At 40.4% G+C, this 22,044-nt stretch overlaps 1 protein-coding gene across 1 annotated transcript; it reads left to right on the top strand.

The window, feature by feature from the left end:
* The first annotated feature begins 4,299 nt into the window (after positions 1 to 4,299).
* On the top strand, positions 4,300 to 21,250 carry inka2 (inka box actin regulator 2). The gene is made up of 2 exons (XM_061726757.1): positions 4,300 to 4,655; positions 18,062 to 21,250. The coding sequence occupies exons 1-2, from the start codon at positions 4,584 to 4,586 to the stop codon at positions 19,313 to 19,315; spliced, it is 1,326 nt and encodes a 441-aa protein (XP_061582741.1). The 5' UTR covers positions 4,300 to 4,583; the 3' UTR covers positions 19,316 to 21,250.
* Positions 21,251 to 22,044: the final 794 nt, after the last annotated feature.

Raw genomic sequence — 22,044 nt, 5'->3', positions numbered from 1 at the left:
TTTAAAACCAAAAGAGAATGACAGAATTTAGAAAAAGTGGATCTGTGTGAGCGTAGTAATCAGCCTTATTGATGATACGTATGGCTCGTTTTTGAAGTTTTATTATTGAATTTAAGGTGGTTTCAAAGGTGGATCCCCACAATTCCACACAGTAAGAGGATTGATATATGATAAACATCTTCAATTTGTCACATAGTCAAGGCTCCTGTCTGCTTGTGTATGAGACGCAGGGATTTGCAAGTGTGGCTGGTCCAACTGTTGCTCCCTTGATGAAATAAGAACCACATTTGGTACCAAAGAGTGGACCGTGTTCTTCCAGCCTTCAAATCAAGTATATAATTAGTAATGATTGGCATCAATTGCAGATAATACATGTTTGTCATCTCTTTCGCTGCTACCCAGACATGGAGATCCGGCCTGCGACATATTTCAGATACTTAGTCTAAAAGGTTTTAATCTCCTCTATTGATTTTTCCCAGCAGCAGGGTTTAGCTGCAGTTTCTGTTTACAACCAAAGCACAGACAGTGTGTATAAGTGTAGGATGGTATCTATGATGACAGAAAAAAAAACACCATAGTGTGTTTTCTCGGTAGAGATAATCACGTTTTGTCTTTCTTTGTCATTTCTGGTCTAAACACAGAAACCCGACCAGTCATGACTGTGAGTGAGTCACGTGAAGGATTATAAAGGTAGGTGCAGTTGGACAGCTGCTGCTTGTGCTGCCTGCGTTTGGGTGCTGAGTGATCCGAGGAGACGCTTCCTTCGCCAGCGCTGTACTCATGCTGACAGCTGAGAGGAAGTGGGTTCATGAACAAGAAGCAGCTGCACCCGGGGTCAAATTTGGGATGAAATATCATATGAATCATGAAAGAGCCTCTTGAATGTTAAATAAACCCACATGTCATCATCTCGTTAGTTACTTATAAAGATGTAGAGAACAGTACGCATTTAAGTCGTTCGCTTGATTTTGTGAGGCTTTTACTGATTAAAAAATGGATGAAATGAAAGGTTTAGATCATAAAAAAGTCATTAAAAATCAGGTCCATCATGATTTAATGTATAACATTGCGTGTTGTTGCAGGAGCAGGAAGAACACTGGCGGTTCAGCAGCATCAGAAGAGATGAGATGGTTGTGAACAGAGGTGTCAAAAGTATTCACATTCATTACTCAGGTAGAAGTATAGATACTAGAGTTTAAAAATACTCCTGCAGAAGTTGAAGTATCAACTCAAGTTTTTTACTCAAGTAAAAGTATAAAAGTACTGGTTTCAAAACTACTTAAAGTATAAAAGTAATGTAAGGGGGATAAAAGCCATTAAGGACAAAAGCCATTGAAAATGAATGCATCTTAGTATAATGCAAATATATTAAAGAACCATATATGTGTACTATTGAGCATTAACATGTGTTTCAGAGAGCAGAAGATATGATGACTAGTTGCCTATAAGTATTGTAATGGTGCAAAAAGTCAAACTTCAGGCATGTTATCATTTATCCTAACCTTTATTGGAATGTACATCCAAGTTTAGTTGCAGGAATCTGAAGGGACGGATGTAAGAACAAAACTGGACAAGAACATCTGAAACAACCACAACCAAATTCTCTCTATCTAGATGGAGATATTTAACTGGATAGTTTTTTTTTTAAAAAGCCGAAATGAAATAGAGTAACGAGGCTGTTTTTAAAATGTAAGGAGTAAAAAGTACAGATAATTGTGTGAAAATGTAAGGAATAAAAGTAAAAAGTCGTCTGAAAAATAATTAATCCAGTGAAGTATAGATAACCAAAATTTCTACTTAAGTAAGGTAACGAAGTATTTGTACTTCGTTACTTGACACCTCTAGTTGTGAATCAATAGGACTCTATCCATTACGTCTGTAAGTCCGGTTTATGGCCCTTCTGAGACTATTCTACAGATGACACCACTTCCTTCATTTATTTTGGTTTAGATTAAGATTACAAAGATTAAATCCATTATAGACATTGCTGTCACAATGAGAACATTCGAAGCAGAAGAAAACTTTATTCTCAAGTCCCAGCTCAGTGGATTTATTCATTTTCCTCTGTGGGATTGCACAATTCAAGAACTTTGCATCTTCTCTGTCCATCTGGGATGCATCACCAACATCTGAAAACATTTGCAAACTTCCAAATGAAAGAAGCAGGTCAGATGGCATTACATTTCCTTTCTGCTCATTTTATTGTGCAGCATAAACCAACTGCATGTTTCTGACATCATTCTATACCAATATTATAACGTACTTTGAGGAATAAAATGCATATACAATTAAAACAGAAACATCCTGGATTCATGAAGAAATATTTGATTGCAGAAAAAAAAAACATTTCAGGGTTGAGTTTTGTACCTTTCTGTGAATTTGTGTGAGACTGAGAACCTACACAAATCACAGCGTTGTTATTTTAGTGCAAACATTGTAGCAGTTTTGATTGTCTAAGACTAAGTCACTTACATTAGTGCAATAATTTAGAGGCAACGCTGACGTCTACAGTTTCTATGTCTTGGGGATTTATATGCTGCATATGCAGCTTTCTTTATAGTGAAGAAGGGAGAGTAAACACCCTCCACATTGGCAGCCTTGTCAATGCAATTCTTCCTTCCCTTATGTCAGTGAAATGTCACATCCGAGTCAATGCAGCCAACAAAAGCCCCTTGCTCAGGTGTTTCCTCTCTGACTGCAAAGAAGGTGGTCAGTCAGGAAGCTGCTCCTATGGCTCCTTTCACGACACTTACAGTTCTTTTGGACACATCCTGCAACAACTCCCCCCATTAATAAAGGCACATTTTCAGACTCATTCTATTAAGTCTTTCAGGCTTGATCTTTTTTGTATTTGCATTTTATTTTTAAAGGAAAAGAACCAGGGACAGTACATATTAATAATAACATTTTCATTAGTCCCTGGGGCAGGTTGATGCAAAAGACAGGTTCCAGACACACATACAGTACATACAGTCCAAGAAATGATGACACACAGCAGTAAAAAACACTAATAAATACACAATTGAAGAAAATACAATAAAATACACTAAGATAGAAGATAAAACATACATTAAAATACAAGATGTAATATGAGTGCAGAGTTGGTTCTCTAGAAGCCATGTTCTTAAGTGTTTAATGAAGGAGGTGAGGGTAGGTGTCTCGTATGACATTTGGTCCTGTGTTCCATGTATGAGATGCTCGGTATGAAAACGCTGACTGCCCAAAATCACTTTTTCTGAATGGGACAAAATAGTCACCTCTAGATCCTGCTCTGGTTAACCTGTTCATGTTTTTCTTTATAAATATAGTTAATGGAGGTGGAGCCAGACCATGGATGATTTTATATACAAGAATGCAATCTGAGTATTTAATTATATTGTCCCAGCTCAAAAGTTCATATTTCTTCAAGATTGCACAATGGTGGTACGTGTTGGACTTTTTATCTAGAATTTTCAAAGACTGTTAGTATCTCAATATCAATATCAATCTTGATTCAAATATTTTCAGATATTTTCGTCATCTCCTTTTTGTTGCTTCCCTGGGTGCATGATAAGCTGCTGAGCATGGGTGCAAATCCCGGGGGGGACGGGGGGGACATGTCCCCCCAATTTCTGAAAAACCCAATCCCCCCCAATAAAAATACCCTAAATTATTCAAAATTGAACAAATGTATTTTCAGACTTAAAGGTTGAATATGTAGAATATTTATTAAAAATATATTTCTAAAAAAATAATACATCCACGGTGCGTTTTTGAGGTGTACAGAATGAAAGTATTGCTACTCCATACATTTTTTTTTTTTTAGTTTGAATTAATATTTTTAAAATTTTTGACGGGCTCGACAATTACTTTTTGTCAACGTTCTGTTTACATTCGTACCTGCCCGTAGCCAACATGTGGCTCACTTCTCCGCTGTTTTCCTGCCTCCTCCCGGTCGTATGCGTCTGTTTTCAACGAAACCTTCAATAATCAATTGGTGGATCAATGGATTATCATATACCTGTTAGGATGGGTGTATTTGTGTAGTCTTATCTGTCATAAACACGTAATTAAAATCACGTTGGTGTCCCCCCCAATCCTGACATCGGATCTGCACCCCTGCTGCTGAGGATAAATCTGCTCGCCCATGATAAATGATGGCTTTCGGTTTCATCCTGGTTTGAATGAGCTTCAGTCCTCCCCGAGAGACGCGCTCATTGGAGGAAATGGGACGGGCAGCGTAAGCGCTCGTCTTGAATGGCAAAATAGCAGAAGAGGAGGAGGAGGAAAAGAAACACACACATATTACACACACACGCACAGACATATAGTCTGACATCAGCCGAGCAGCGGCCACTGAGAAGCAGACACGGACTGATGCGTCCACAAGAAGGACCTCATTATCATTTTCTGGAGTAAACACATTTTCGTCATCAGGAGGAGTCGCGTCATTTGGAGCCGGAGCGCACATTCCTGAGCAGATTTGCGCATTTTTTTGATTGCAGATTTGTTTGTATCCCCTCACGCGCGCTGTTTTCTATGTTTATTTCCCAGTCAAAGTCATGCTCGAAGCGTTATATCTGAAATTGTTTTAATTCAGCAACATGGAACAGCAGCCCTTCAAACCCGAATCCAAAAACATGGACGCGTGTCTGAGACGGCTGAAACAAGAACTGGTAGGTTCCTGGTGCATCTACTTTTGTTATTTGCGGGCAGAAATGTACTTCTACTTTATTTTTGCCCATTTTTTTTCAATGCAGACTGTGTATCATGACAACCGAGCTTTTAGTTTTCAACTGAGGGTGCATGTGCATGATTTAAATTGTATTAATCTGTCTGGGTTTAAAGCTGGAGCAGATCAGAAGCATGTGTGTACAGTACATCCCTCCTCTCTGTCCACACATCTGGGACAGATGTTTTAAGCTGCATGTGCTCTAGAGGGGGTTCTCTTCCTCTCCCCTTTAGTAGATGAGTTCCGACTCTGCAAAGGTTTTAAAGTTTTTGAAAGATCAAATGTAAGTTTCACAAGTTATCTGACAACAGACTTCCAGGAGCTGTTGGTTTTTCACAGGAAGGGGTGAATTTGAAATGCCTATGCCCTGCATGCAATGGACTCCACTGTTTATGGTGTTAACATTTGCCCTCTGGTGACAAGGTGTATTTCTCTCCTCTCTGAAAATAATACAAAAATAAAAAAATCTATAACCTGGCCGCTCATATCAGAAAAAGTCTGGCAGGAACACGTTGTGGGGCCACATTCAAAGGAGCCTTAACTGGCACAGATTTCATTTGGAATCATCTTCAAAGCAGATACAGATTTTTTTTTTCCTTCCCTCCTGTCTCTGTCCAGCCACTGACCCGCAGAAAGGCCTCGCATGGCTGCATGTTTTGCAGCATAATCCCCTCTGTGACTTCTTGACTGGCTGCTTTCAAATTAGCCACACGTCTGTCAAGTGACACTTAAGATTTTGTTTGGGGGGGGGTTGGCGGACATTGATGCCAGACGGACACGTTGTGTTGTAGCCACCATGTCACGGTTTGGTAACATTTTGGGTAAAAGTGTCACGCCATGCCCATAATCAACCAGAAGAACAGTGAGCAGATGCCGTTCAAAAAGCCAAGGCAGTGTCCCCCTGTATGTACCATGTGGGATGCAATCTGTTGTTTCAGAAAATAACGGGTGTCTTTGCCAAGGTTGTCAATTTCATTTCTACTGTGACTGATTTTCGTCCAGCGCTCGCAGGAGAGCAGTAAACACGGCTCTAGCTGCAGCTCAGACATCACAAACATCTAACAACCGACTTGCAGCTGTCACTCCCAGTTAAGCAGCTCTCCAATGTCACAGTGGTGGACTTTTAAAGGACCACACCAGTTGTTTTGCACATTTTGCACTGCTTCTTGCAAATCACATGCAATTTAAATAACTGCTAACTCTGAAAAATGCTAATATTTCATTCATTTCTGTATTGCGTGAAATTTACATACAGTTGAAATGATGAATTCATGACACGCAACATTTAGTCTGGATCCATCACTGTCAAGGAAACATGAACATAACGCTTCTGCATTTGACTGCTCTGTATTATAGCAACATAAACTGAGGTTTGGACTGGAATGAGTTCAGACTTGACCATCAGTGACTACGTTTACATGCAGTCAAAATTCGGGTTATTGCTAATATTCCGGTTACTGAAACATTCGGAATATTCCGTTTCCATGCGTGAGCAAACAGGGTTATCCCTGTATACATGCTAATTAATCATTTGGGATATCTGGATCAAACCAGCGACGCGCGGAGAACATCATGACGCAATTACCGTCATTTCCGCTTCTTCTTCCTGTATCCAAATTCAAAACAAATGCTGCTTCGCGCAACTTTTCACTCACCTTCTTGTAAATTTCGCTATCCCGGTACTTTCTACCGTCTACAAATGCCAAAATGTTCATATCCTTCATTACATTTATGAAGTGATTAGTCTCCTCCTCACTCCAAAAGTGTGGCGTGGTCTTGCGTTTCGCCGTGTTTATAAGAACTTCCTGGACTCAAAAGACCAGGATTCCTTGCGAATAGAGCATGCGCAGAAAACAAATTCATGTTCCGTTTGATGGGGATATTCTGTTTGGTGTTTACATGACCAAATATTCGGGTTTTAAAAGGAGTAACCCAGGGCTCATATTCGGGTTTTTAAAAACCAGAATATGAGCAAATTCGGGTTATTCAAAGGGATTATTGGTGTTTACATGGCCGTGCAAATTCGGATTATTGCCAATATTCAGGTTTTAAAAGGGTTATTGAGTGCATGTAAACGCAGTCAGTGACGTGACTGCAGAACCTAGGTATACGGTCTGCTCATCAGTCTGAATAGTCATTTAGTTTGGCCTCATTACTGCCTCTGTTTGTGTCAGCTAAAATATGGAGCAGTCATGGCTCAGCTGGAGGAACGATCATCTTCAACATGCTGAACCCACACTTTTCCCCCAATCTGCACATGATGGGATTGTATGGGGGGACAAAAAAAACAAACGTGTGATAAAGAAACTCACTACAAAACACTTTGTGGAGCCTGAATGAGACTAAAAGCGCTGTATAAAAGTGTATAATTTATAACTTCAAACTAGAACGGGTTCCAAAAGAGTGATGCATCCATCCCACCAACATTATGTCAGGTCCACGTCTGGTCCACACGGGAGCTGTTGCAGTAGTCACAGGGAAGCGTTCATGTTGAAACTAGACCTTTTTAAAATCACCTACAAACTTCAATCTGTGTTTCGGCCTATTTTTCTTAATTTCTTTGGTTTTTCATCTTCTCTTGAGAAGATGACATTCTCTTACATTAAAGGAGCATGAGGCAGGATTGAGGCAGGATTTATGAAAAAAATTCGTATACGTTTTAAGTTTTCTAGTAATAATGTCAGATGAAGCGTTCCAAACCAAAAAGAATGAGCCCTCTAGCGTATCTCTCTGTCGCTTGAACAGGCTGTGTGCTGCAAAATGTGCTGCAATTCCGGGCCAGAATTTCCCGCGCTGTCCTGCGGATGTGACGTCAAATGACGCTGCATGCACGTTCTCCCCGTTCTCACGTGCCGGCTTCACTGTTGGCTGCAGTACCCCCGACGGCCGTCGTGGCGAAGGGTGGCGCTAATGAGTCATTTCTTAAAAGGAGCCTCATGCTCCTTTGACATTCTTTAAGGCCTTCAGTGTTCACAAAAGCCACTTGTATGGGATGTGGAGTTTGGTCAAGTTTTCAGAGTCTAATTGTTGAATGAAAGTCTATGAAAATAAATTAAATAAGGCCTAATACAGGTGTAACTGTGGATGTGAAACTCCAAACATACAATAAAAATGCTCAATGGTTTCCAACGAAGTGGTTGAAACTTGGTGATGCCTTTCCTTAACAAAAACAGATAATACTACTGACTTCAACCAACTGGTAAACTGGAGAATATATACTTCAGTTTGTAGTGTCTGGAGCATAGAAATGTAAGTGCGGCCTTTAAAATGATCTCAAATACAACTATGGCCTCAAGCTTCACTGGACGAGCTGCAACTCATGACCTGCTGTCATGGAAGCAAAAAAAAAAAAAATCTGTATAGTATCAAAGTGCTAACAACATATCAGGAGATGAAAGCATCAGTCCCTGAAAGGGCAGAATTGGGTCATGCTCAGATATTTGACCCTCAACCCGACATAGTCTGGGAATTTTTGTCCAAACTCATGACTACATTTAGCGCTCCAGAAAACTTTGAGCTGACAGATGGGTTCACTAGTCAGGAATGTCATCATTTTTCATCCTTATACTTGTGCCACCGAGTGAAGAGAGTCTGTCAAAATCATGCTGCTCTCTGTTAAAACAGAGCTCCTTGGAAGTATTGACGAAGTGATAGCAACAATGAAATATTTTTAAGACCGTGCATGACTCATGAGTCGTGCAGCAGGCAGACAGAGACTAAAGAAAATGAAAGCGTTAAGCCCTTCCCGCCTACTTAGACTTGAAAATACAAGTCACTGATGTGTCTTTGACTCATGTCGTCTAAAAGTGGGGGTTCAGGTCTGCTTAGTAGCGTCACTTCAGAGACTTCAGAGATTAGAGCTTTTTACGAGGCTGATTTCACCTCTGTAGAGCTCCTTTATTCCTTATACACCTGAGGGGGATTTCAAACCCAACTGTCACCTTGGAATTCAACACCAAAGCCAGCGAGCATGAAGTCATGAAATCTGAGAGAAAATGCCAATGCCAAACCTGCGGAGCGTTCTGGAAAGCTTCGGCATTCTTTGTTATCTTTTGGGCGTTGGATCAGAAAACTGTACACAAAGCAGCGGTTTGACTTGAAGCTCGTTTGTTTTGAGCCTCCCTCACGGCTCCTGTTCTCCAAACTGCCTTTCCTTCCCCTCTGCTAAAATTGGACCAACTCTTAGTGGCAGCTGTGGGGTTTGCGTGGATGATCATTGTGTTTGAGCTGGAGCCACAAACCTGTAACAAAGCCCGTTTATTGCAACCGACCTGCACACTTAAACTTGCTTTTTCATCGCTCGCAGAATGCAATCTCCAAAGGACAGATTTATTTAAGACCTCTGAATCTTGAAACAGTTGAGCGGTTCATTTTGCAGCTGTGACCATGCATGCATGACTACTTCTTGTCCCTCGTCCCCACATTTGCCCTCCCTGGAAAATTCAGACTGTATGTGGGTTATTTCCTCTGGGTTTTGGTCTCCATGGATTTGAGTTACTACTCTCTGTGCTTCATTGTGGTCCAGGCTACTTTTGAGTTCCTCGGATTATATTTTGTAATACATAAATGGCAAATTAATGGACAGAAAAAAACTGATTTATAGATTCTGTCTGCTTATAAAACAGAACAGAAGTGTCATATATCGCAGTAAAGTTACTACAATTTAGATTTTTGGTCATTTTGAGCAAAAGAACAAGCTGCACAAAGCAGATATGTAAAAATATGAAAACCTATCTGGAGCTGTGTGTGTCCAGATAAAAAGCATGTGATGTCTCTGTTTAGCTCTGTTGTAGGACGGAGTATTAGGGCCAAACTAAGAGAAAAAAAAATTGGAAATTACGAGAATAAAGTCGTAAAATTACAAGAATAAAGTCGTAATATTACGAGGATAAAGTCGTAAAATTACGAGAATGAAGTCATAGCCTAATGTTGCGAGAATAAAGTCGTAATATTACGAGAATAAAGTCGTAAAATTACGAGAATAAAGTCATAGCCTAATGTTGCGAGAATAAAGTCGTAATATTATGAGAATATGTCGTAATATTACGAGAATAAAGACGTAATATTACGAGAATAAAGTCGTAAAATTACAAGATTAAAGTCATATTGTTGCGAGAATAAAGTCGTAATATTACGACTTTATTCTCGTAACTTTAGGCTATGACTTTATTCTCGTAATTTTACGACTTTATTCTCGTAATTTCCATTTTTTTTTTTGTCTTAGTTTGGCCCTAATACTCCGTCGTACTGTTGGATCTCCAGAGAGGGTTTTAACTGAAAGATGCTTCCGTGTTCACCAGATGTTTTTGTTCTGAAAACAGCCACTCTTGTCAATGAGAATAATCGTAATAAAATACAGCAACAAAGTTATAGAAGTGGCCAAAACAAAGAAGTGAAAGATGCAGAATTCTTTCTTCCACATTACAGTACTTATAACATTTTGCAGTTCCACGCACCTTATGATACTAAAATGCAACTTAGAAATATAATTGATTTCATGCAGTCCATCAAGTGTGCATTTCTGTCTGCATTCGTTAACATGTTGGCCCTAATAAATAAAAAAAAAAGAGATGATTTTTTAAAAACCTGCTTCCCCAACTATCAAGTCATTCATCTTGAAAGCTCTCACCAGTCACATCCATTTCTTTCAAGTACTGATTTTAACACTCCTTTTGATGTAAGAGGGGGCCGAAGAGTCAGACGAGCACTTTCGCAGCCCACACACAAGGTGCTGACGTCAACTGCTGCGCCGTCTATGTAATGGCTGCAGCTACCAGAAGAGATTTGCAGCCAGGAAGACGTGGCTCTGAGCCTGTCTCCACAAATCATCCGCCAAAGAGGATGATATGGATCCTAATCATCCTGTGCCTCCCACAGCATCACCGTCGTTTGTGATAGTGTAAATGAGCTCTAGCAGGAAATAAGACATTAAACCACTTCCCTGTCTCCGAAAAGGCCGTCAGGGAGTCTTTGCTGGACAACGGGTCTTAGATGCGTCGGTAGATTACGTCTCCATTGATTCACTTTCCATCATTCTAATCTTCCAAACTGGCACGGAGAGAAACGTTTGTCTTTTACACATTTATGATGAACATCCATGGGCAGAAATCCAATATCAGTATCAGATCAATGACTTTGTTTTCACTTGTGCAGAATCACATAAATATGAGGATTGTTGCCTTTTCATTTCATCACAGTGAGACGGTCCCTTGGCTTTTAGCAGCCCTCCCTACTTTCTGCACAGGCTTGGTTGAATTACAACCACAACTGACAGTTCTTTTTGATTTATTTAGATGCAAGGAGAAGGGTGCTCCCCTATGGACAGATGTTTACAGCTTTCTTATTTTAATCACAGCATTACTTTAAGTGCTGTTTCTGGCCATGAAAAAAGGAAAACCTCTATAAATGTGACTGCTGCAGAATCAGTTAAACAATGGCTTTGTTCGACGTTCTTAAAAGGCCGACAATCTGGGTTATAAATACCACCATCTACTCCTCTCTATAAATGTATCATGACATCTTTCGAGAGGTATTTGTGTCCCATATTCTTTTGCCTGGTTGATACTTGTTTCTCTCCTGACCGTATTAACCCCGAGGCCATTTGGACCAAACAGAGTCCCCACATACCCGTTCCTCACCAAAGAGGCATTCATTGCCATGTGAGCAGTAATTTATGTCTCTGGTTGAATGTTGTGCGTCCCTACAGCTCTCTTGATTATGGACCTTGGGGCGATCCAGGGCCGTTCAGCCACAGAGACCTTCTCTGTGTCCCCGGGACAGACACTCCATTCCTGCCCTTGACCCACACAGCCCCACCATTCATTTTTAATTAGGGACGGAGGTGGAGTGAGGGTGGAGTGCACTATATATCTGCTGCCCAACTCCTTCCAAACAGGAAGGCCTTTTGGGTCTGATAACCTTCGCCTCACTATATCTCCCCCCCTGCAGCCAATAACAAATACACAACAACTGTGAATATAGCTTGTATTTTAAAGTAGGAATGGGCGATATTTTACCGTTCACGATATACCGTCAAAAAAATTCCTCACGATAAGAATTTGTCATCTTGCTGTAAAAACGATAAAGTCCCGTTGATGATGTTTTTGTGTAAAGCTGATTTATGGTTCTGTGTTAAATCCACGCACAACGTACAGGAAGGAAGGAAGGAAGGAAGGAAGGAAGGAAGGAAGGAAGAGAAGGAAGGAAGGAAGGAAGGAAGGAAGGAAGGAAGGAAGGAAGGAAGGAAGGAAGGAAGGAAGGAAGGAAGGAAGAGAGAAAACAAGGAAAGGAGGAAGGAAGGGAGAAAAGAGGAAGGGAAGAAGGAAGGAGAGAGCAGGAGGAAAGAAGGAAGGAAGGAAAAAAGAAGGAAAGAAAGAAAGAAAGAAAGAAAGAAAGAAAGAAAGAAAGAAAGAAAGAAAGAAAGAAAGAAAAGAAAGAAAGAAAGAAAGAAAGAAAGAAAGAAAGAAAGAAAGAAAGAAAGAAAGAAAGGAAGGAAGGGAGAAAACAAGGAAAGGAGGAAGGAAGGAAGGAAGGAAGGAAGGAAGGAAGGAAGGAAGGAAGGAAGGAAGGAAGGAAGGAAGGAAGGAAGGAAGGAAGGAAGGAAGGAAGGAAGGAAGGAAGGGAGGGAGGGAGGGAGGGAGGGAGGGAGGGAGGGAGGGAGGGAGGAAGGAAAAAAGAAGGAAGGAAAGAAAGAAAGAAAGAAAGAAAGAAAGAAAAGAAGAAGGAAGGAAGGAAGGAGAGAAGGAAGGAAGGCCAAGGAAGGAAGGAAGGAAGAAGGAAGGAAGGTCGGAAGGAAGAAGGAAGGAAAGAAGAAAGAAAGAAAGAAAGAAAGAGAAAGAAAGAAAGAAAGAAAGAAAGAAGAAAGAAAGAAGAAAGGAAGGGAGAAAACAAGGAAAGGAGGAAGGAAGGAAGAAGGAAGGAAGGAAGGAAGGAAGGAAGGAAGGAAGGAAGGAAGGAAGGAAGGAAGGAAGGAAGAAGGAAGGAAGGAGGGAAGGGAGGGAGGAAGGAAAAAAGAAGGAAGAAAGAAAGAAAGAAAGAAAGAAAGAAAGAAAGAAGAAAGAAAGAAAGAAAGAGAAAGAAGAAAGAAAGAAAGAAAGAAAGAAGAAAGAAGAAAGAAAGAAGAAAGAAAAGAAGAAGAAAGAAAGAAAGAAAGAAGAAAGATAAATTCCCGTTGATGACGTTTTTGTGTAACAAACATGGCGGATCTGAGAGCGAGATAGATTTATAGTTGAAAAGGTGGAGTTGAATTGGTATTTTTTTTACCGTCATTTTATCGTTATCGGATAAATGCCAGAAATTATCGTGATACATTTTTTAGTCCATACAGCCCATCCCTATTTTAAAGCCAAAATAAAGAGAAATTCAATAATTGTTTTCATGTATTTATAGTGTTGTACCTTTTATGTCTCTTAATTTAATTAATGCGTTGTCAGTAACCACAGCATAGGACCACAGATCTTTAAAAAATAAATACATATAAATCTGACCTCGCGTGAAGCCATTTGGACATGTGCGAATGTGTCAGCTTCATGCGTTCACAAAGATAAATCATTTTTCCTCCATCTGTTGCAGAGGTTATATCAAGGCTGTGAAAGACAGCAGAGGAGGAGTATTGATTTATTTATATTGCGTGATAGTTATTAATCTACTTGTATTTATTCTGAATGGTTTCTCACATCAGATGCATCGTGTCACAAGCCTTTAAAGTAAAAAAAAAAAAAACGGCAATCAACTTTTTTCTCATTTCTAAATGGCTTTCCATTTTTTATAATCCTCCCTTTAGCGTTGATTTAGTTGTTGAAGCCTTTGTTCTTAAACTCTGAAGCATCACACCATTTGATTGGCAATTATCTGTGGTTGGCTGGCTCCACTGCAGTTAACAGTTTTTTTTTTTCAAAGCAGAGGTGAAGGAGTGGGACGGAAGCACTGGACAGTCCCTGTTTATCTTTCATGCAGTCAGTCAATTTTAATTTGGCTGGCTTTGTTTAAAAGTAAAGGCTTGATTGATTTAAACGGCTGAAAACACAGAAGCTTAAGTTAAAAAAAAAAACATTTCAACTAAGCATCACAAGACTATCTTAATGATTCTGGTGTTTCTCAGCAGGATAGTAAGTCCCTACAACTCCAATATTCCCTAAGCTCTCTTGTATAATAACTTTAGATGCACAGTATTCTCCATTTATACTCCATTTTTCTGCTTAAGGATCTTGAGGATGTTTGGTGTGGTCCTGTCAGACATGCGTCCTCTGCGTTTCTGCTTAATAAGCCCCTCAGCTGATTCACACATTAGAAACACGACTTTGAAGGACTTCTTAAACCCGTGTCTAAATTGGGAAGTGCCACAGGAAAGTCATGTTTAGCCTCCGAGCAGAAGGCAGAATGCACATCGAGAAGTTTGACATATTTGGGCCAGAAATTGAGCAGCATAATGGCAGTGGAGGGGTTCGAGTATTATCCTACTTTCAGACACAAAACCCCTTTTATTTGACAGCAGGAGAAAGAAAATGTGACTTTTTTACTGACCTTTTAAAACTATTTGAATAACTCGACTCGACATTAATTTGTACCATGGTATTTACAGCGATGCATCGCAACCGTTATTATTATTATACAGTATATAGTTTCTGCACAATTCAATCATAACGCGCTAATCATTCAGATGTGGAGCAGAATCAACACGTTTTAAAAGATTATTATTAATCATATTAGGGGGTTGCCAGGTTGTGAGCACTGTCCACTTTTGCAGGTTTTTTTGCAAACAATTTCAGATTCTGTGCTCTGTGTGAAAGGTGTATAGTTTGTATGGTAAAGGTCAAAATAAATTTGAAAAACAATTAGGTCTATCATTGTTCCACATATTTCATTATAAACAATGAGTTATGAATATTATCTGGAAAAAAACCAGAAGCAGTATTTTGTTTTTAAGCAGCTTAGGAGAGTGACTGCATTTTAGAGATCATGCAAAAAGATGCATGAGAACATTAAACTGCACTGTTGTTCGGTTTCCCTGTGCAAAGAGGAGGGGCTCTTAGGCTGCATGAGAATCCTCAGCTTAGGAGATATTGTTTCCAAAACAAATTTAATGCACTTAAGTGGTCGCGATGTGAGCCGCAGCTCAGGGTGCAGTAATCCCTCTGATGCAGCTGATCCCTGCAAGAAGTTTACGGAAGCCCCACGTCCACCTATGAGGATCAAACGATAGGGGTTTGTGTTGTGTCTTGTCGAACTCTGATGTGGGGGAGAGTAAAAACCACGATTATATTTAATTTCTCACAGCCTCTCCCAAGAGAGTTAATGAAGTCAGCCATATGTGGAAGACACAAAGACGAGAGACAACCTGATTGTGCTAATTACATGTACCTTCACTGGCTAATTTAAAAAGCCAGCAGGAAGCTCTGAGGCCATTGTTCCCAGCATGTGCACTGATATGCTTATTAACTGATCTTAGAGCTGGTTCATGCTCCCGTGCACCCACTCATCCATATGTCAGAGGCAGGAGAAGTGTTTAAACAAGTGTTTGCATTGTGTAAGTGTCATGGTGAGGTTAGAGTGTGGACCTTTGTGTGTATATCTAAGGTGTTTAATGTTCAACAAGAACTGATAAGAAAAATATCAAAGCAGACTGTCATGTTTCCTCGTTACCACTTTCTGCTTTGTCCTACCCTATTATAACCTAGTTTTTTATGCATCACCTAAGATTCAGGGTTCTGTGGTAAAATAACAAAATAGTCAATACTAGGGCTGTGCGATTAATCGATTTTAAATCTAAATCGGATGTATTAATCAAGACGATATTAAAAAAAGGAAAATCGGAAAATCGATTTTCCTTTTTTGCTGCTGGCTGCATTACAGACAGAGCTCGTCTAGTCATCTTTGTTTGGTCAAGAAAATTGTAAATGTTGTCACTTTACTAAACTTTGCTATATAATTTTGCTATTTTTCTTTAAAAATAAAGATAAAATATTTGAAACAATTTATTCCATTGTCTTTTGAAGTTTTACCAAAAAAATCGAAATCGAAATCGAAAATCATGTTTTCAGAGAAAAGAAATCGGGATTTTATTTTTGTCCAAAATCGCCCAGCCCTAGTCAACACTATAATTGTAGGTCATTTTATCTTAACCCTAGCCCTCACTTGACCATAGCCTTCAAGTATATTTTGCAAATCAAACCTGATCAATTCATGTTAGAAAAAGGCTACAAACCAACTAATGTCCAATACTCCATCTAAACCTTTGTTCTGTGCAAAGTGACCCATAATCAATGAATCCTCTGGCAACATTTGATCAGATATAACACTTATTGAGATATTTCAGTCATCCAACATCCAATTTTCGTCCAAGTTAAACTTAATGGGGTAAACTAAAACACATGTTTTCATTGGCCTCATTTTAACATTTGTCCATTTTCCCATAGACCTAGATTGCCTGACGATAATCCCTTTATGTGATGTCAGTTGTCATGTGCAGCAACTTTTCCCAGCCGGGTTCGACACATCTCCATCTCCCCGAAGATTAAGTATCATAACCTGATGTTTCTGCACCCACAACCCCCCGCATGTTCTTATGGTGTCATCCATAATTGAATCCATCAACAGTTTTCTCTTCGACATCCAAACATATGGCGAGGTATCGCATCCCATCGGCCCCCAACTCTCCCTCCCTCTGTCCATCCCTGCTCCTCCGTCTGACTCTCATCACCCCTCTCACTTCTCCTCTCTCTCCCTTCATTGTCAGTTCATTTACGCGTGAGTAAACAGACCACACCAGGGATTATAGTCTAGACAGACGCTGATTGGCTGCAGAGCCCCAGTGGGGCTTTTCCATTGGCGGGGGATACATATAGGGGCAGGCACACTGAACGGTTTGAAAAGGTGAGAGACAGTGACAGGCTGGAAGAGGTGTAGACTAACAGCAAGAGACCCAGACAGGCATCCTTACCATAAACCTGCTGCTTTGTGAGGTAAGGTGTGACTTTTTGTTTTGAAACACTAAAGAATTGATATCAACCAACTATTAGTCATCAGAGTAGAAGTCGTTGTTATATCAGTAAAAATACTGTAATGTATCATTTATACAAAGGTATTGTCCTTTCTGACAGTTTGATGTAGGGCTGTGCGATTAATCGATTTTAAATCTAAATCGGATTTATTAATCAAGACGATGTTAAAAAAAGGAAAATCGGAAAATCGATTTTCCTTTTTTGCAGCTGGCTGCATTACAGACAGAGCTCGTCTAGTCATCTTTGTTTGGTCAAGAAAATTGTAAATGTTGTCACTTTACCAAACTCAAGGAGGATTTACAGTATCTTTCAATTGCACTTCATTCCCAATAGGGAAATTTGTTTGCTATTTTTCATTAAAAATAAAGATAAAATATTTGAAACAATTTATTCCATTGTCTTTTGTAGTTTTACCAAAAAAATCGAAATCGAAATCGAAAATCGGGTTTTCAGAGAAAAAAATCGGGATTTTATTTTTGTCCAAAATCGCCCAGCCCTAGTTTGATGTATGGAAAAGAAACTGTAGATGTGCTCTACGAGTTTCTCACCAACATTTCCCACAGACTTTGGCACTTTTTCATCATTCCTGCATGCCTCCTTTGATCTTCCCGTGGACTCTATTATTTGAGGACCTGCAGAAGTATAATCCATGAGTTTGTTTCTATCTTTGCAAATGTGTGAATGTTCTGAAGAAATAGATAAACCTGTTGTATTTACGGTTATTGATTGGAAGTCTGGGCAGAAATGTAGAGTGAACGAGTTAGACCTGCAAGTTAAGACGCGGGAAAATGTCCCGCCTTTGGTCTCCATCTGCCTTCAGGAGGTGACGGTTAGTCCAAGTCACGTGACGTGGGCTCTTGAAGAGGTAACAGAAATAGAGGGATGGATAAAACAAGAGTGTACTATTACTTTCGCATACAGGTGAATACAAAGGAGTGAGCAACTGTAAAACAGATGAAACAAGAAAGAAGGAGATGGGGTAAAGAAAAAATCCAAACACCGGCCTGTTTTACAGCTGTCACCGTTTGGATTCTCTCATACGCTGGCCATATGGGACTCTGGCCTTTCATCCAAAACTGGGTCACATGACCTCACAATTAAACATGTATTACGGTCTGAAAATGAGTGGTGTGTTTCACTGACAGACACAGAGATCTATTACTACAATTTTTATTTACATTTAATAAATCATGATTATCTTTATTTACATAAGCGTGGAGTGAAAAGAAGTTCTGAATTGCAATGATCTTCAGAGGGCTATAGAGTCAAGCAATCTCGCAATCAAGAGAAATGGGATGTTTGATTTTTGTGTCTCATCTGTGTCTCCTTGTTGCTCTCTGTATCCCTGCAGCTGTCTATGAAAGAGGCAGGAGATGGCCTCCACGCTCAGATGAACTCAATGATGGGAGCCCTCCAGGAACTCAAGCTGCTTCAGGTCCAGACAGCGCTGGAAGGCCTCGACATTTCGGGGCGGCCCATTAACAGAGGAATCCCACGCCCAGTGCCAGCAGCTCCCCCTCAGGCAGCAGCTACTTCGGCTTCAAAAGAGGAGCACGGGTCCTGTTTTAGACCAACTATGGCGGAAGAGTCCAACATAGATCCAATGCCAAGTCCAAGGCCATCTGTGGACAGCAGAAACTCCCTTAGTAGAGATGAACAGACTTCATCCCGAAACAGAAGCAGCCTGGAAACCTCGTCATCTTCGGCATCCAGTCTAGAGAGCGACAGTGACAGTGACAGTGAAACAACTGAAAGCAGTGAAAGCAGTGCAAGAAATGCAAGAAGTGAGAATGACCTGGAGTCGATACCTCGGAGGTGGTCGGGATACACCGCCCCTCAGGTTGACTTCTGCGGACCAGTGGTGGGAAACCCTCCACCAGAACCCCATTACTCCCATTCGCATGCTTCTCGTCATTCACAAGTGGTGGACCTGCCTGGGATCCTGTACAGCCTCTCCAGAGAGGGCCCCTCCTTGGACAGCGACTATTCCCAGGAAAGCGCGGACGATGCCAGTGACTGGACATCCTCGCTCATGAGCCGCTGTCGCAATCGTCAACCCTTGGTGCTGGGCGACAATGTATTCGCAGACCTGGTAGGCAACTGGCTGGACTTGCCCGAGGTGGAGAGGGAGGATGGAAAAGAATTGGATAGGATGGTGGAAGATGGAGCGGACAGACCGGACACCCCGGCGCATCCTCTCCGCCTGAGCCGCTCGCAAGAGATCTGCAAGAAGTTCTCGCTCACGACAAACATCTTCAAGAAGTTCCTGCGCAGCGTCCGTCCCGATAGGGACAAACTGCTGAAAGAGAGGCCGGGCTGGATGGCTCCCGAGCAGTCGGAGGGCGACCTATTAAAAAGGCCAAAGAAAGTAGTTCCTAAAAGTTCAAAGGGCAGCTTTTACTTGCCTTTCTGGGCGAGTGGACAGCCGGGGAAAGGCAGAGCGTTCCTCCCTTTAGCGGAGGCAGATAAGGACCACCACCATCAACCCTTCCCCCAATTCCACCAGCAACCATTCACTGGGATTTATTTAGACAGGAGACGGCCAGAAACCGGCCTGGAGAAAATGCAGCCCTTGTTTGACTACAACACAGCTGTGTGGGTCTAACAGTCAGCCGCGAGCCAAAAGACTGCCATTGATGCCAGAGTGACTGTGTGACAGGTGCTGGTGGGGCTTCAACTGTGATAGACGGGAGTGAATGGGTGAATGAGTGAGAGGCTTGGGTCCAGAAAAATGAAGCCATAAACTTCACACCACCACATCTTGGTCCTGCGACTGAAAGATTAAGGGGGCAACATTTTATCTGACAATCTGAAACACCAGACTTTGTTTGCTGTGAGCGCATGAGCATGTGCTGCTGCAGCATGTCCCAGCCTGAGTTTGTCTTTTCAGAGTTTATGCTGCGGTTTTTGTATTATTCAAAATTTCTTCACACATTTGCATGAATGACTGGATTGTCTGGTTTTCTTACAGTAAAAGACGGTACTTTTGAAATGGACATCTTTCTCTGATCACCATCAATGCAGGTCTTTATAAAAACATACACAGATTTCTTTTTTTCACTGAACTACTACAACACATTACTCCCATATATCCCACTTCTTTGCATTTATGAATAGCAACACCCAGTGTTACATTGCATGGACAAGTGAGGCTGCAAACAGCTGTCGCTGAACGCACTGCCACTAAACTTGTCTAAGCTCTCTTTTGTCTCTGAAAGGCTTGGAAACTCAGGATTAACAAGACTCATGTTTTTCACTTTGCTCAGGAAATAAACACCGGAGGAAAACAATTAGACACTGCCTGGTCTCACAATTTCTCACTGATAACAGCAACATGGTGCATGACATAACCAGTGATGTGGTCGTTTTAATGGTAGAACCACACATTTTTCTTCTCTGTCATGTCATCTTGCAAAGCTTGAGTGAACTGAAAGTCCTTTTGGGTTGTTGATGTGTAAAAAAAAAAATGGGAAGGGGGTGAACACGGCGAACCGTGAGCACAGGGTAACTGACAGCCATCTGGTACCCTGTCAAAATGCAAAGCCTGTTACAATCTAAAGGAAGATGCAGAATAATCTTGTTTAATCCCAAAGCTTTGTGAATGATAATGATGATGAAGTTGCATACAGTACTGTTTATACACAACCCAATATATTACATGGCTGGGAAAAGATTGAAACAACTGAGAGTGGAAGAAATGACAAGTCATATTTTACATAGGATTATGTAAACACACTTAATGTACAGATATTTGTACATATTTATCATCGACCAAAACAACAGCAATAAGAAGCATTTACTATAACATCCCATTGCATGGTTTTCAATATCCTGCACAGTCAAACATCTAAGATTAAAACAGTTTTAATGTCACATATAATCAATGCCACCATACTGACAGTATTTTCTTGGATCATAAAAAACTTCTTACTGTGTATTTAATTACAAGCGGCACCGTAACGGTTTAAATAAAACCACAGCTTCCCTCACAAGCTCCTGCAGGATTATAGATGACACTGCCCGTTTTGAACCCAAACACTTCACTTTTAGTGGAGGACCGCTGTTATGCAAGGACAATCTTATACAATTATTATATAAAAAAATAAATACATTTCACATTGTTCTAAAAGTGATACCAGACCATCCAACTCAGCCAGCAGGGATTAGGTCACAGAGGTCCTTTTGAGTGTCTTTGCCAGCTGATCCATATGGTGTTGTCTCAGTATTCAGGTCAATACATTCTGCACATTCAGAGGGTCCAACACACACACACACACACACACACACACACACACACACACACACACACACACACACACACACACACACACACACACACACACACACACACACAACTGAGGACACAGTTGTGCCATAAGGCGCAGGCTGAGATATAACACAGTATGCTTTTGTAAAAGTAATTTTTATTTCTTTCTATCAAAGTTGTCTTAAATGTAATTTTCTGCACTGTTGTTGATGTTTTTTCAGCAGGTTTCTGCGAACCTAGTGGTTATGTGTTTTGTGCACTGTCAAACTGCTGTCGACTCTTTGTAAATTAAATATCTTTACAGAAAGAAATTTTGCTGTGTCTTGATTCCAGTTTGGTGCATCAGTGTGTGAAAGTTACGGTGGTCCAGAGAGCTCAGCGCTCTTACATGATGAAGTAGTTCATAGTACTACTACTGTACTAATACAACAAGGACAAACAATCTACAACAAAAAATACAGCAAAGTAAACACACATGCAAAACAAGAAGGAAGACAAATATAAATATGACAGAAAAAACTAGTAAAAAAAACAAACAGAAGACATATCTCAGAAAAACAACTAACAGAGAAAGTAAATAATCAATGCTTAGAGGAAACAAAAACAATCTCTAGAAGAGTGAAAACAAAAGGAAACCAAAGACCAATCATTAAATTTTTTGGTATATAGATATTATTATTACAACAACAATGTATGTTTATATATATAGTTACGTATCACACCAATGTTCAGTATCTTTCAATTATATTGGATTTATACATAGTTTTAAATGTATTTATTGAACTACAGTTTTTTAATTCATTATTTAGGCTGTTCCATATTTTAACTCCTGCAACCAATATGCATCTTTCTTTAGTATTTATCCTTGTTTTGGATCTATTATATATGACAGTGCCTCTCAGGTCGTACCGGCTATCTCTAGCCTGGAACAGACTCTGGATACAGGATGGAAGGAGATGGTTGTGTGCCTTATACATTTCCATGTGAGAAAGTAGATTGAAATGATACTGTACATGTGTCAACTAAAAAAAATGTACAAATTTCTAAAACCATCTTCATCAGCTTCA

Source organism: Cololabis saira, chromosome 8, assembly GCF_033807715.1.
Source record: "Cololabis saira isolate AMF1-May2022 chromosome 8, fColSai1.1, whole genome shotgun sequence".
In the NCBI taxonomy this organism is placed as follows: Eukaryota; Metazoa; Chordata; class Actinopteri; order Beloniformes; family Belonidae; genus Cololabis; species Cololabis saira.
Note: the sequence above shows the minus strand (reverse complement) of the source record. Positions and strands in the feature narration are given on the sequence as shown.